We start from the raw sequence: 16,188 nt of genomic DNA on the forward strand, positions 1-16,188 counted from the left end.
AACTACTGAAAACAAAAGACACAACAATGAAGTTCAACTATTTGTTCTGTTTTTGGAACAAATAAAGTTGTTTATTTATTTATTTATTTATTTATTTATTTATTTATTTTAACATGACAGGAGACCTGAAAGGATTACCTGTGGAAGCCTGTTTATGCCAGCTGAAAAATAGAAATAGAAATAGAAAATACTTTATTTATCCCCGAGGGGAAATTCAGAAGTCACAGCAGCGTTTAAGAAAACAAAAGTAAGAAAGTGTATAGAAAGTGCAAAAAGGTCCACAAGAAAATAGACGACAGCCCGTCCACCACTCTCCAGCCCAGCCAGCCTCCACCTCCACAGGATCCAGGAGAAATAAAATATAAATAAATAAATAGAAAATAAAATGAAATAAGGTCAGTAATAATAATGAGATACTAAGGAAGCTAAGAAGTAGCATTTAGGAATAACCTGTAATGGTGCTGATAATCTCATTTTAAAGTGTGGACTATGATCGTACATATATCTAGAAAGGAGACTTTTTCAAGATCACTTTCAATCATAGTCCCTTTAAACCGGGTATATTGTATTTTTCTGGGATTAGATAAGTAAGTATGTATAGTATAGTATAGTATAGTATAGTATAAGGTAAGTAAGTGAGCTGTAGTAATCTTCCTTCATGAGGTTTTAGCTCCAATAAAAAATAAAATAAAATGTTGACGACGAAGAAGAGCTCAGAACTGAGTGGAGCAGTGCTTTGTCCTGGTTTCAGATCTAACTTTCTGAGTCTGGATCGGGACCATACCTGACTCCAGGATCAGATACAGAGTGTAAAACTAAGTTCTTGTGCACTAGTTTAAAGTCAGAAGGGTCGACAGTTTGTAAGACCAAACATAAAGCTAAAAAGAGACAGAGTGAGGAGAGAAAGATGACAAAACCAGCCGTTCACACTTTCTGCTTATGGATGTATTTTAATAAAAATAATTCTGTCAAAATTAAACAGAATACAATATTTCTTTTTTAAGATGTTTCCAGTACATACTTTTTTTCAATTATACTTTTTCCTTTTTTTTTTTTTACATTTTGTTTCAAAGGATTTAAAAGTCATGCTAAGTAGAGGGTAACTCAATTTACACATTTTTATTTTGCCTTTACTAAAACTCAAAATTCAGATCATGAAATAAAAATCATGACAAAAATCAACTGTGATGCCTAAATCTGTTTCAGCCTCCTTAGTTCAAAGTCCATGTGGCTTCAGAGGCCGTGGGCTCATTCCCTGAACCCCTCCACCCCTCACACACACACACTCATTTCTGCTAAATAAAACACTGATCACATCAGTGCTGATGGATGTCAGCGTGAGGAGTTCAGAGGGAGGATGAGCAGCAACGGAGCTGAGGGTCAGCCCAGGTTTAACACAAAGGACAGCCGGGAGACGTGTTCCCTACAGGCAACAGAGGTTGTTCTTTAACAACAGGTGTAGGTGTGTAGGTGTGTGTGTAACAGAAGTCCTTTACAGCTGTAGAAGCAGAGGGTGTGAGTGTGTGTGCTGTGTGTGTATACTTATTACAACAGTTCTTATTATACTGGAAGAGCTTTATAAAAACAGCTTGGTAAAAGTTTGAGCACATACCCTGTAGTAAACTCCACAGTGCATACACACACCTCCAGGATTCAACCATGTCTCTGCCACACACTCAAGTCTGATGAATGATAATATACACATCAAGGTGGATCCATCAGCCACTTTGCCATGAGCACAATCAGTCAGAGCTATTTGGTAGAAAACAGGTCCAATGCACAAAATCATAGAGTCAAATTTTCAGACAAAGCTTTGGGGAGGAGCCAACAAATGTTTAACAAACTAAAAAAAGGTCAAAGTGTGGAAATGAAAACCAATTTATTGAACATGTTCAAGTACTAAAAACTAACTCTGCGCTCTCTTTACTCCTCATGAATGGGTTAACGTCAGCTGATGTCAGTACGCCCCCTTCACTTGGATGCCTATAGCCGCTCAGCTTTCTAAGCAGGTTAACATGTGAAGTCTTCAGCTGGATACAGAGAGTGGAGTCCAGTGCTGTGCATAAATGAGCAGCTGCCGTTAAGAAGAAACAGGAGGAAACTACGACAACGATCCCGTCAGTGGACCAGCATCCAGAAGCTAGCTGGCCAACAAGGAGCTGGCAGTTCCTGGGTCTACTAACTGAGGCGAGCTGCTTAAAGGCAAAGGGATCATGAGAATGACTTCTTCAAAGGGTTAAAAAACTAGACTTAAGTTTAAAACATTATTCTGTCACAGATTCCATATCAACCACTTTGTATCATTTAAGGGGAAACCAAGATGTTGGGCTAAAAAATGCTGCCAATTGTGTTTTTACGCTGTTTGGGGGTAGAAGTGGAAATCTTAGTTAGGCAACATCAGATCTAACATGGACTTCCTCAACAAAACCAAGCACAAAAAGTAGAAAAATCTGTTGTAAAAAAAGTCTTACACTTGAAGTGAAGCCTGTTTATTTCTCTTTGAAGGAACGTGTTTTTCAGTATGCCACGTTTGACTGATCTGGATAGGACCAGTGTGAAGGTGCAACTTCAAGCTGGTATTCTGCAAAACCAGGCTGTGGTTTTGCAGAGATGCCAGGCTTGTTAGAACATGTTCTGTAACAAAAACCAGAAAGGTAGTTTGAAAAAATAATAATTGTAATAATGATGAAGCCTGAACTGTAACATGTGGTTGATGATGTTACAAAAGTAATGGGCCCTGTTACGCCTCAAATACACCAGATCTGTCTGCAGTCCATCTCCGTTCTGTTGTGTCTTGACTGTGTTTGTCAACTAACACCGGCTTCATGTTCAGTCCCAGAAGCTGCACGACTGACAGACAGCTGGAGTCACAGACTGAGGAGTTCCTGCTCTTCACACTCCATTGAGGGGCCGTTTACAAGACAGTAGTTTTAGGGTGAAACGCAAAAGTACTGTTGAGTTTCGGCCTTCCGTTTACACGGAAATGGTGTTACAGCCGACTTAAAATGCAGACTTTTGGAAACGGCCTCCTGAGTGGATTTTTTCTGAAATCCTGCAGACACAGTTGTTGAGTAGACAGTAAGCCGGCGTTTTCAGTGGAAATGCTGATGTCATGCAACAATAGTCCAAAAGTACCATTGTTTCAATCGTCGTGAACTACCATGTTGTTCTTGTGCTTCTCAATCTGCTGAATCTGCTGACTGTCTGTCATCAAAATGAGCATCTTTTGCTCCACTTCTGCTCTTAGTATTTACCAATACACCAGATGATCGCCCCAACTCTACTTTCTTAGATCTTTAGAAAGCTGCTTCTGGACAAGACAGTTATAGCGCCACCCACAGGCCTGGCAGGCTTACTACAGCATTTTCAGTCCCCTAGTGTTTCGGTGTAAATACAGATTTCTTACTTCGCATTTTAGCGTTTTCGGGTGAAATGTTGTCATGTATACAGGGCCTGATTAGTCTCTCTTATTCATGTTGGGCTGTAAAACCTCAAACTTGTTGACACCTGGTCTGGCTCCACTCATTATGTCCGTTTATTGTCGTAGTCAAGATAAATACAAACTGACTTTGACACAGTCTGTTTTGTTTTGAAAAACTCTGGCTGATTTTAGGTAGTTTCTAGTCATGACTTCCTGTCCTGCTTTATCTTCTCAACACTGAATTTATGCGTCACAGCTCTGCCTCTGACTGCAACAGAATGGATCCAGAGTAAGTTGACACATTGATTTAAATGAAACCTATCTGATCCGCTTGTGACAGGACGCACTGCAGAAATATCTGGTGTACTTCAGACGTTATGGCCAGGTATGCGAGAGCAACACAAAATGTAGTAAAGAAATGTAATAATTGGCCAAAAACATATTTTTTCGCCCAAAATGTAACAATGTGTAACATTCCTTGTTACAGGCCTCCAAGACCTAAGTCATTACAATTTTGGATTATGACTTTTTGAATAACAATTCAGGCTCAGCATTTTTGTTTCATTATCAACCAATTATTACATTTTGGTTTCATTTCGGGCTCCAATAAGGCTGTTCCAGCTGTGTTTGGTTTCTTCCTCACTCTGCTGAGGCTCCTGTTGGTTAAACCACTCAAAGGATAAATTGCAAACATGTTTTTTTTCTTTTGACCTCAGACTTCACCAAAAAAGAGTCAAGAGCAGAATAAGCTGTTTGGCCTATTGGATCCAAAGGGTGAAAGGTGCATACACATAAAGCTAGACTGGATTGGATTGGACTACACTGGATTGGTAGAGAAGGTTTGGCAAATTTATCGTGAGCTTAGTCCACTACTTTACAATTCTATGATTTCATTTAGCAGACACTTTTATCCAAATCGACTCATCTTTACATGTTCTTGACAATATGGCTGCATTTAAAAGAGAAATAAACAGACTTAAATGCAGCATAAGATGAAGAACCAAATAATAAACCAAGCACAGGTTTTCTTACTTTTTGGGCTAAGATTTGATCAACACAGCCACTAAAAAAACCCGAACATAATCAAATATTTTCTTATTTTGTTTTAGATGGTTTAATCAACCTTTCATTTTGGTATTTCTGGTGAAAAAAAAAAAAAAACCCTGTGATTAAAGTTTCACCATCTGCTTGGTTTGGCAAATGGTTTCAGATCTGACTTTGAGGATCAGGGCAGGGTGAGGTTGTGTAGTAAAAAAAGAAAAATCTGCCTGCTGTAACGAGACGCTGAGGAGTGACTTCTACCTGCACACACTCTGAGCTTGTTAGCCTGCCAATGAGAGCACTCTTCTCCATGCTGGCATTAACAAGCAGCATTGTACAGGCAGGTACTGTAACTGTGGCTGTGCCTGTCACCAGCAATCACACCACTGATTGGGCTGACGGTTAAATGAAAGCTGCAACACCCGGAGGCAAAAACCAGTTCTGGTTCTGGTAGGATTCAGCACCCCAGAGACCTGTCAGCTTTGTGGCTTAGTGAAGTGTCGTTTTCTGGATTCAGCTTCCTCTTTGGCAGCTAGTCATAGATTCTGTTTTCTTCGACATACATCACTCTCCCTCCATACAGCTCTTTAACTCCACCCTGCTGAAACAACCTGAACACACACTCCTGTCCTTTGTGAGTACGTCAGGAGAACCAGGCCGTTAAGAACTCTAAAAGATGGTGTCCAGGAGATCTGGTTCACAGAGGTAACCAGGTGAGGGTCTGTGGTCTGTGGTGAACAACATGAGTGAAACACTGAACTCAGGGTATCAAATGCATCCATCAAAACAGAAGCAAAACTAAAAGTTACAACGTGTTCTGTCCCGAGTGAGCACAACAAACGGACAACGAAAGAGAAAACTATAAAAATGTCTAGATAAACAGAATAATAATTATCTTTAAATAGTGTCACACATTTCTTTATTTGATAATACTAAATTAAAAGGAAGCTTTCTTTCTTCTTTCTGTCTTTCTTTCCCGCTCTCCTCTGCTTCTGTTTTTACCGCCGGCTCGATGAGGCAGACAGCCTAACACACCAATCACACTCGCGTCGTTTCCTCTGTCACCATGACAACTACCTGCTGGACAAGCGTTCCCCCAGTGCTACTTAACATTAACCTGTGGAGAAAGAGAAAGAGGAAATGGAAAGGTGAAACGGTGAAATGTGTTTTTATAGCAATCATTTGTCGTGTTGGAGTGATGAATCTGTGGCAGAGTTACTGTTTCTCCATTTGCCTCAAGAAAAATCAACTAAACTGTTCCTAGTAAAATTTATTTCATCTGGCCTGAGTCATAATTTAACTGAAGTGTCTTTATCTCTGTGGATGGGACAGCTAAAGACCAGCACCTAAACTCCTACGTCAACCGGCTCAGGGTTATGCTGAGTTTTGTGTCAATCACAGGTTACCAGAAGTGATCCACAGCTTCCAGGACAGGTGTGTTATATGAGGGAAAATGAGCCACTGGTTGTAGAAGGGCTGGTCGATTAATCAAAAAATAATTAAAATGAAACAATCAGAGTGTCCAACTGACATGAAACTGCCATGTTGATTATTTCCATTGTATCCCTCTTGTTATTTCTTACTCTAAATTTCTATCTGATGTGTTTTAAATTCCATTACTTTAGTATATAACCCTTATTTGTTCATCTACACATGTTTATTTCAGTAACTTGTTTTAAAATTTCAGAGTTGAGAGTAGGGGATATATCAAATATGCTTGATTCCGTGGGTGCTTCAGGGCCTGACCCAATAGAATTCATTCGTTCGTGTTTTGACGGATGTATGATTAGCCAATCATATCTGGGAGGAGAAGATGCAAATATAACCATTCAGTGCTCGCAGAGTGATTTATCAAACCTGAAACTGTTGACTGTCATTGTTTTTGCGTCTATATTTAGCACGTTTGAAATGCAACTGCAAACTGGCACAGTGTTACATATGAACAGTTGAGGTCACTGTGGCGTGGAGGTGCAGTAAAAGACCAGGGAGAGAATCTTCCGTGTGGGCATCAAAACACTTGGACTGTCAAGAATAAATGTGAAGACATACTGTCTATCCAACAACGCCATTTCTGAGCTTTGATTTTTTTAACTGTTTTCTCCGGCTGCGCTGGTCTCCACTGGTGCATAATGAAGGTTCATCTCCTGTGCTCTACAGAGAGGGCAGGAGATGAACCTTCATCTTCATTCATTAAAGCTTGACAAATTAGTGATTTGATGTGTATTATGATAAATATTATCTGATATGAACAAAATCATTGTGATTGAAGTCTTTCTCATACCACCCAGTACAAGAAGCTGTCATTTCTTTTTGGCGTGAGTCGCTGTAAACCCTTTTCAAGGGGTTGAATCTAAAGCCGCGTTTCCACCAAGAAGTCCGGGTCGGATTGTCTCGGTACGGTGCGCTTTTAGCGGCGTTTCCACTGACTCATTCTGGGACGGATCCCTAAAAACCGAGACGAGCCGTCCCACTTTTTTGGGACCAGACTGAACCGATCCGCACTGCTTGGTGGAAACGCAGCTTTGCATTTATACAGTGATTCAGAGGAGAAATCAGAAAATCAAGATTTATATTGTGTATCATGATAAAGCTTAAATATATCTAGTTATTGGTTTTAGGCCAAATCATGCAGTCCTCATTGCAGAATAAACTGAGCTGATAGTGGGATAAGTGTGAATTAACCAAAATCGAGGTAGGAGGTTCAAATAACCGTGATTTTGATTTTAGCCATAATCACCCAGCCCAAATTTGGATCAGACGTTACTGAAGGGGGCTTAAAAGTGTGGCTTAGAAAAGATCTGTTTTTTTAGTGTTACTGAAATTGAAGCAGTTTAAGTCCAGAGAATGAGCTGTAATTGATCACAGGTAGGAGGTATACTCACCTGAGGTTCAAGAAAAAGTTTAGGTTACCCAAAATGTCAAGATTATCAAAAGTCAGAGTCATGTTTTGGGAATGCAGTTATTATTTTTTGGGCTCACATTTTGATACAATGTGGAGTTGTTGTAATATTTCAGGCTGTTGTTACATATTGGGCTTTAACATATGATATAGAATCATCGCACTGCGCTAAGCATGGGTGCAGTTCTCGTAGTGTGTCAGTATAGAGCAGAGATGTCGTGCTGTGATTCAGGAGATAAATCAAAGAGTTTTATAAGAGACAAGCCCAGTTTGAGAACCTAACTGTAGTTCCTCTTATCACATGAAATCACTCACCTGGACCTGGGCTAGTGCAAAAAGTTGTCTATTCTGGCAAAGGAGCAAGAACCAGACCGGACCCGGGCCATGAGCTGAACACACTCTGTGGCCTGGCCGAGGGCTAACATCAGTGGAGGCTGCTTCGGCAGATTTTGAGACTCTGGAACAAAAAAATAGATGAATAAAGTTTTTCTTGTGTCTCTTTCTTCACAGCTTTTGTTTTTGTCTCAGTATGAACATGTTCATCTATCTGTGCGTGTCTAAATACAGCAGTGTCAGGAGCAGAGTGTGTTCTCAGTACCCAGTATGGCACTGTTGAGTGCGGAGCAGAGTGATTCCCTCTGTGTGGGGTCTAACTGCTGGCCCACTGGGCAGTTCCATGGATCTGAGTACGCAAGAAGGCTGAAAGCATCCTGCAAAGAGAGACAGACAGAAAAACAGAGGAACAAGGTGAGTTCAACAACTTCAATGCTTCAATTCAGCAGCTGTAGCTCTGAGTGTGTACAAGCCAGTCTGTCTTTTCTACAGGAATCAGCAGTAGTTAGTGAAACTTTCCCAGAAGTTGTTCCAAATATCTCACGGATACTTTGAATGAAATTTGGTCTCTTTATTTTCAGATTACAATACAAAAATCTGACAATGAACATAACATGTTTTCATCAGATAAAGACATTTGCGGGCAAGAAGACATGAAGGAACTCAGGGATCTGTTGTGTCTGTGGAGTTTTTGTGACCCCTGGTGGTGAAAGGATGAACTTCAAGAGGCAAAAGCAGCGGACAGTTTAAGACCTTTAAGAAATATTTCCTTATTTAAGAAACTTTAGCTAAAAACACCAACAGGTAGACCTTTAGGAGTCGCTGTGGCTCTGTTACAGCTTCTGTGGTTTCCTGATACTCACTTCTACTGGACGCTGTGTTTAGTGTTGATAAACCCACAATTTTAGGCCTTGCAAATAATTTTAAGCTCATCAAAAAAAACTGCAAAGACAACAAATTATTTTGAGGCCAACGCTGAACATTTGATTGTTTTTCTATAAATATGTGTAATTTGTAAATTTAAAATTTGATAACAGCATGTTTCAGATCAGTTGTGACAAATTTAACCAAAACCCCCCGAAGTTTTGTGATGCTAAAGACAAGCAAACCAAACAACCAGGGTAGACATTAAGGGAAAGGTTAACAACATTACTGGGAGGAAAAAAATGGTTTCCTGATTCTCTGTGATAGAAACATGGGAAGATCTCACTACTCAATAATAAGAAGAAATAGTCCAGTTACCCTCAAATGTGGTTTTAAATCACTGTCACATGAGTCAAAGAGTCAGAGAGTCTCTGGGGACATAAGGGACCAGGCTAATATCTGATACTGGATTAAAGTCAGACACTGAAAGCCACTGCTTGGGCTCGAAACAACATCCAGAACCCATCATCTGTAGACACAGTTTGTCACTGCATGCACAAATGTGATCTGACACATCAAAATGAGAATCAAGGACACTGCATGCTCTGCTCTGAAGAGGAGATGGACCACTTGGTATTTCACCACTGCACACAGAAGCCAGACCAAACCATTATTAACAATACACACAGCAGGGGTCTTCAGTCTTTTTTAGGATTAGAGCTACTTCCAAACAACAAAACAAGTTGTAAGCTACTTCTAGTCACCCTTACTCATTTTTTTTCCAGTTACATAAGGCACACCTTATTAGGCACAAGTCCTATTTACCCTCCCTTTATGTGTGAAAATATATTAGTCCCTTTCAAATGATGTTACTGTCACTGCATCCTTTACATTGGCATTGCTGTTAACTAGGGATGGAACGCTTCACAAAACAGTTTGGGGTTCAGTTTGGTGTACATTGTTGTTGTTTTTAACACCCCAGATTACCATAAACCCTGATAATCCACTATTTACAGATTATTTTTAATCATTTTTGTCATGTATAGTCATGAAAAAAGCTGAAAAAATGAGTCTGTTTCCCATTTCAAACTTCATTAAAGCTGAGTAAAACATTTCTAGTTTCAACATGCCAACTCCTCAGTAAGGAAAGTCACTATTGTCTGTCCCAGAAGTCACTAAAAGCCACTCAATGACACTTCTGTCTAATCTGCAGAATAATCCATTGGCATGTACTTGTCATGGACTCTGTAAAAGAGAGAAATAATGTGGGAGAGACAGAAAGCAGGAAAAACACAACATCATAAATATGTTTACAACTACAAATTAACTTTCTTCTGTCCATTCTTGTTTTTTAATGTCTAAATATCAACCCTCCTCCTTCATCTGGACTGGAGACCAGCAGAAGTGATTTCATCTGCTGTGAGTGAGGAGGACTGTCTGTGTTTTGGATAGAGGAGGGACTCACACACACTGACCATTGAGGAGATCAAAACACACTTTAACCTCAGATTCTACAAACTCCAGAAAAGTCACAAAAGTTTTCGTCTTTAAAAAACTAATCGGTGGGGTCTGAAAAGTCATTAAATGTAGCAACAAAGTCTCTAAGTTGAAAATACTCAGTCGTGGTTTTATCCGCCACTTTCTTACCCTCGTCATCAGAGCTCACACTGAATCTAAAGAGCTCCCAGACAGCAGAACGACTCACCACAGGTACACCCTCTAACTCTGTCACAACACACATGCTTCCCCACGAAGTGTCCTGCTGAACTCTTTCACCTCGAGTTGCGCATATGTATGATTGGCGCTACATACTTGCTCCAAACTGAAGAGTGAAACAAAGAAAAAAGAAAACACAAATCGAACAAAGCACATGCGCCTCGAACTGAGTGAGGAAAAGGAACGTTTGGATTTTTTTTCATAAATTGCTCCATCCCTAACCAGGTGGCAACATAAACACTGCCCCTACAGTTTCCGGTGGCACTGCTTTGTCTGCTCCATAAGCTTTATGGAAACTTATATTTTCCATTAGCCCAGCATGTTACTCATCCAGCGACCTGCTGGAGACCCCTGACATACAGGACATACAGCATGGCTCTGTAGTAGAAGAGTCCAGGTGCTGAACAGACCTGCCAGCAATGCGTCTTATCACAAATCATTCTGTGCATCATGACGCAAAGTTATGAAAACGAGAGGTCCTGAACTGTGGAGCAGCTGATTTCATACACCAGGCTTCAAAGGTTTAGAAACTGGTTTTATGAGAGTCCCAGTGCCTGAGGACAAAGCCTGCAGTGGTGTGAGTCTAAATGTGTGTAGGAGGAATGAACCACTGGTTGTTAGAGTCACTTCTGCTTGGTCATAGCACATCCTAGATTAAACACTTCCACCCAGGATTTGATGATCAGTTCCCATGAAAGGAAAATCTTGTTGCAGGATTGAGAGTGTGCACACCTGTAACATCTTCTTGTGTGTAGCGTTCTTTCCATACTCGCGGCACAGCTGCTCACTGAGTGCCTGCAGCTCCCGTCCAAACTGGATCATCCTCTCTGTGGCGGCCTGGTTCCCTCCATAAAGCTGTCGACTGTTACTCCAGCCTTCCTCTGCGCTCACAGAAACACACGTGCTCACAGTTAGACTCAGGGCAGAGAATGAAACACTTTGTATTATTAGTGGAAATCTCTTGGTATGTGTGTGTGAAAGTGTGTGTGTGTGTGTGAAAGAGAAGTACCTGTGACTCCGTTACCGATGCTGTTGTCATCTGGTTGAAGGATTTCTTCATGTTTGTATGTGCCATTCATGATCCGTGCTGAGGAGCCTTCAACAACCCCGTTTGTATAGTGCTCTGCTTCAATTTCCATGTCACTGTCACTAAACACACAAACACACACACACACAGAGGGAAAGATGACACACAGGGTAGTTACACATGGCTTCAAAGATCAGCTCTGTTTGATAGTGGCAGACGACTCTGACAAGCAAGAAAACTACGACTGTCGCCACATCCTGACTCACATGTGACTCAGTCTTACTTGAGGCTCTGAGAAATGTGAAGTGATCTTCTATCAGTGGATGAACGCCCACTTTGAGGAGGTAAGACCAGCAGAATGAACACAACACAGACTCTATCTAATTCAAAACTCTTCAAACACTCAAATTATTGTGTTTGATGAGAATCTCCCGTTCCACCACATCCCAAAGGTGCTCTATTGGATTGAGATCTGGGGACTGTGGAGGCCATTTGAGTACAGGGAACTCATTGTCATGTTGAAGAAACCAGTCTGAGATGATTCCAGCTGTATGACATGGAGCGTTATCCTGCTGGAAGTAGCCATCAGAAGATGGTACACTGTGCTCATAAAGGGATGGACATGGTCAGCAATAATACTCAGGTAGGCTGTGGACTTTAAACCATGCTCAGTTGGTACTAAGGGGCCCAAAGTGAGCCAAGAAAATATCCCCCACACCATTACACCAGCAGCAGCAGCCTGAACCGTTGATACAAGGCAGGATGGATCCATGCTTTCATGTTGTTGAGGCCAAATTCTGACCCTACCATCTGAATGTGGAGCAGAAATCCAGACTCATCAGACCAGGCAACGTTTTTCAGTCCCCTATGGTCCAGTTCTGGTGAGGGCTGAAGCCCAATATGGCTATTTTTGGAGGATTGGACAGCATCGGATATTGTTACGTGATCTGAACAATTTCGTTTTCACATGTTCTCAGCACCGCCACACTTTACAGCTGCTGTAAATCAAACCATGATGCAAATAAGTCCACTGCGTGGGACTACTTCTCTTTGGAAAGCAGTGACAGTAAAACAACGTCTTGCAACATTTGTAAAGTGAGGAGGTACCAACAGAGCTCACTTTAACACAACAAATATGATTCCTTATTTAAAATGGAGTCACCCAACAGAATACAGGATTTATCAGAGAAAGGCATCATATCGTATCTGTATCAGGTCAGTATCGGCAAAAAATATGAAAAAATCAGATCGAATTGAAAGTCAAAAAGTCTGTGTCGGAACATCCCGAGTCACCTGGTGTGGTCTTCTGCTGCTGTAGCCCATCTGTCTCAAGGTTGGACGCGTTGTGCGTTCAGAGATGCTGTTCTTCAGACCTCAGTTGAAACTAGGGATGGGTACTGAATTAGGTACTTTAAAGGTACCGACTAAATCCTGTCAAAAGTAATTGTTAAACAAATGTATATTTTTTACCACATATTTACAAAAAAGTACCGAAACTTGGTACCATTGAGTACCAGAACTGATTACCAGGTATCAGGCATCGGTACCATTTCGTTCCCATCTGTTACCATTGTAACAGGTGGTTATTTGAGTTACTGTTGTCTTTCTATCATTTCCAACCAGTCTGACCTCTGGCATCAACAAGACATTCAGTCCCACAGAACTGCCGCTCATTGGATATTTCCTCTTTTTGGGACCATTCTCTGTAAACCCTAGAGATGGTTGTGGGTTAAAATCCCAGTAGATCAGCAGTTTCTAAAATACTCAGACCAACAGCCATGCCACGTTCAGAGTCTCTTAAATCAGCTTTTTTCTCCATTCTGATGCTCAGTTTAAATTCCAGCAGCTTCTCTTCATCATGTCTACATGACTAAATGCTGCCATGTGATTGGCTGGTTAGATATTTGTGTTAACAAGTGGTTGAACAGGTGTATCTTCTAAAGGTATTGCTGTGAGCATGTCTACAGGACCTTCAACATTTAAAATCTGTTTTTTAGGAACTCCTAAGTGCACCAACACGTCTGGCTCTGTCTGCAGTGACGGCCTCTGCTCACCTTGTTTCCTGGGTGCTGTTGGCGCTGTGAGGCTGGCTCTTCGTGGAGTCGGAGGAGTTGGACTCTGAGTAGTTGACGGAGGAAGGGGAGGAGGAGGTCGAGGATGAGTTGGAGGAGGACACGCTGGGGTATTTAACACTGCTGCCGCCAGTACCACTGTGGCTCTTTGATTTGTTGGAGGGGGTCACCCCGTTACTGCAGGTTGGGCTGTCGGCTCCTGGGTCAAAAGGAGAAAATAACACTTTATCAGTTCTTATCAAAACTCGTTACTTTATATGAAGCCTTGAACCTTAAAGTGTTGTTAAAGGGTACATGTTTATCAACGTGTATTACCGATCTGTTATCATTATTATCTGCTTATTATTACAGATGAGCGTCTGTACCTCCGGTGTGCAGATGTGTGATGCTGGTGCCGTGGCGGGGGCTCAGGCTGGGTGAGCCAGGGTAACTATCTTGGGACTTGGGTGAGCGAATGGTCAAGCAGCAAACCTCACTGTCTGTACCGTTCACCATCTCCACGAACTGACGACACCTGGTGGGCAGAGCACACAACATTGAAAGAACGTTAAGAGGGGCAGAGCAGCACTCCAGTTTCGTTTCATTTCTTTTCATTTAATGAAACCAATTTCATATAATTTGCTACAAAAACCAAAGAGTTTTCAGACAACAAAAAGCATGACTCTTGGTCTTGAAATCATGTTTCTCTCTTATCTCTGGTCTGCTGAACCGTGGGACTGCACATTTCACTTGGATCTCCATCCAAATCCATGTACATGATCTTATTTCTGAACATGGACCTTCAGCATTTTATTTCACGGGCTTCATTGTAAACAAATGTCTCCCTAAATGCAGCACCGCCGCTGCTTTCACCATCAACCAGTGATAAAGCTCTTTACGTCAGGGAACCTGCTGCTGCTGCTGCAGTTAACTGAGGAAAGACTGAGTGCTGCTCTCTCTCCCTGAACGACGAGGGATGGGCATCAAAAACTGGTCACTGTTGAGAATCGATAAGAAATGTTTCAATCCATCGGCATCATTGGCCTTTATGCTAAACCATTCCCTTGTCGAATCTTTACATTAGTGAGGTTTGGTACCACAAATTTCCTTTATGATCCGATACTGAGTAAAATTCTGGATGGTCGACAATACCGATCAGATACCGATACTCTGTGTAAACACAGGTAATGTAATGTGTAAAATAGTGCATTTCATTGATACGTTCTCAACAGTTTGGTATCTTTCACTGTGTTCCTGTTTGGATTTATACAACCTCAAATGACTGAAATGTTAAAAGTATCAATACTTTGGTTTGAGAATCAGTTTTAGAGCAGAGTTCATATGGGAAGTATCAAAATTTCAGTATCGACCCACACATCACTGCTTTGAATAACATCAGAACTGCTGGATCTTGCATCAACTATTCACCTCAGCTAGCTTAGCTTCGCAGATGAATAACAGTTTCCCAAAAAAAAACTCTGATTCAGAATTTTCTGCTTGAAGTTTTACTTTAGAACTGAACACATAGAAATGTAAATACTCTCACACTGGATTCCTATTCAACACATTTGACATGTTTTACATCTCCTAATGCACCAAAAACCATAGAAGAAATAGCGCTATCTTGATGCTAATGTATAACTCAACTCAACTCAACTCAAACTTTATCTATAGAGCACATTTAAAACAACCAAAGTTGACTTAAGTGCTGTAAAGATTTAAAAGAGTGCAATACATGAAAACATAAAAACATAGCAAATAAGTTAAAATTTAATCAAAAATTATGCCAGATGTCAAATTTTGATTAACAGCCAGGAAGAGGACGGTATATGGGAAATTGCATTGACATGCTAGCGGTTAGCATACATAGAGATAATTCTGGTTTTAACAGAATTTCAAATTTCATCACAGAGAACACTGAATATCAAAATAAATGTTTTCCAACAGGAAGCTAGAAAAAAAGGTACGTGGGGTACATGCAAGCTCAAGGCTACAAACAACTCAAAGCATTGCTATAGCCACTTTGAGACACTAGATGGCCTACTTCATGACAATAACATATAACAAAATATATCGTCACATGACGCTTAATTTTTGCTTATTTTTTCTCCAGAGATATCCAGACTAGTTTCGTATTTATTGACTTGTAAAATCAATAAAATGTTGATGACACGGAAAGTATGTAAAGCTACTTTTTGAACACAGAAAATTCCCAGGAGGAATTGATAAAGGAATTGATAAAAAATCAGATTGATAAGGGCATTGCTATCAATAAAGTATTATCAATACCCATGACCGATAATTTGAATGTTGTTTTTTTTTCTGTTTTCTTAAAGTTCATCATTGCTACCATCGTTATCACCTAAAGTAAGTATTCTGTGTGAAGACCATATTTACAGGCACCTCCTGTTTCTCATCAGCCAGCTCTACATCCACAGCAGTGTGAGCATGGAGAAAACAAACTGCTTAGCTTAAAGCATTAAGTATTGCACCAGCATCCCCAAGCCATATTTCATCATAATCCTTTACATCAGGTCTACTTACTTCAACATGAATAGTAGGTTGGGGTTGTGTTCTAACAGGCCGGGATAAAGCTGCTGAGTAGCTTCTATGGCTTCACCCACCCGCCCTGCCAACACCAGCTTCTGTATTCCTGTTCAAGGAAAGTTACACAGTTATTTTTCAACGGATTCATTAAAGCTACACAGGCTTCACAGCAAACTTCACATACAGACTGATCTGTTATTCTTAGAGGTCAGTGGAAAAAAATCTCAATAATTCTTCACATCTTCATTTTCAGTAATGGCAGGATACCTGCTTGAATTTACACAAAGCA

General features: G+C 40.7%; 1 protein-coding gene across 1 annotated transcript in view; it reads right to left on the minus strand.

Annotated features, from left to right (window-relative positions):
* Window positions 1–4,004: 4,004 nt before the first annotated feature.
* Window positions 4,005–16,188, minus strand: part of ranbp10 (RAN binding protein 10) — a 45,156-nt gene continuing 32,972 nt past the window's right edge. The window contains exons 8-15 of the mRNA XM_074677341.1: window positions 15,897–16,005; window positions 13,739–13,887; window positions 13,356–13,572; window positions 11,284–11,423; window positions 11,007–11,155; window positions 7,960–8,071; window positions 7,677–7,818; window positions 4,005–5,579 (exon numbers count right to left, since the gene is read on the minus strand). Of these exons, the coding sequence (XP_074533442.1) occupies window positions 7,688–7,818; window positions 7,960–8,071; window positions 11,007–11,155; window positions 11,284–11,423; window positions 13,356–13,572; window positions 13,739–13,887; window positions 15,897–16,005 (1,007 nt within the window). The 3' untranslated portion in view covers window positions 4,005–5,579; window positions 7,677–7,687. The remainder of the gene's footprint in view (window positions 5,580–7,676; window positions 7,819–7,959; window positions 8,072–11,006; window positions 11,156–11,283; window positions 11,424–13,355; window positions 13,573–13,738; window positions 13,888–15,896; window positions 16,006–16,188) is intronic.

This window comes from Halichoeres trimaculatus, unplaced genomic scaffold, assembly GCF_033239565.1.
Source record: "Halichoeres trimaculatus isolate MK-OKI-2021-1 unplaced genomic scaffold, fHalTri1.1 fHalTri1_scaffold_10, whole genome shotgun sequence".
NCBI classification, from domain to species: domain Eukaryota; kingdom Metazoa; phylum Chordata; class Actinopteri; order Labriformes; family Labridae; genus Halichoeres; species Halichoeres trimaculatus.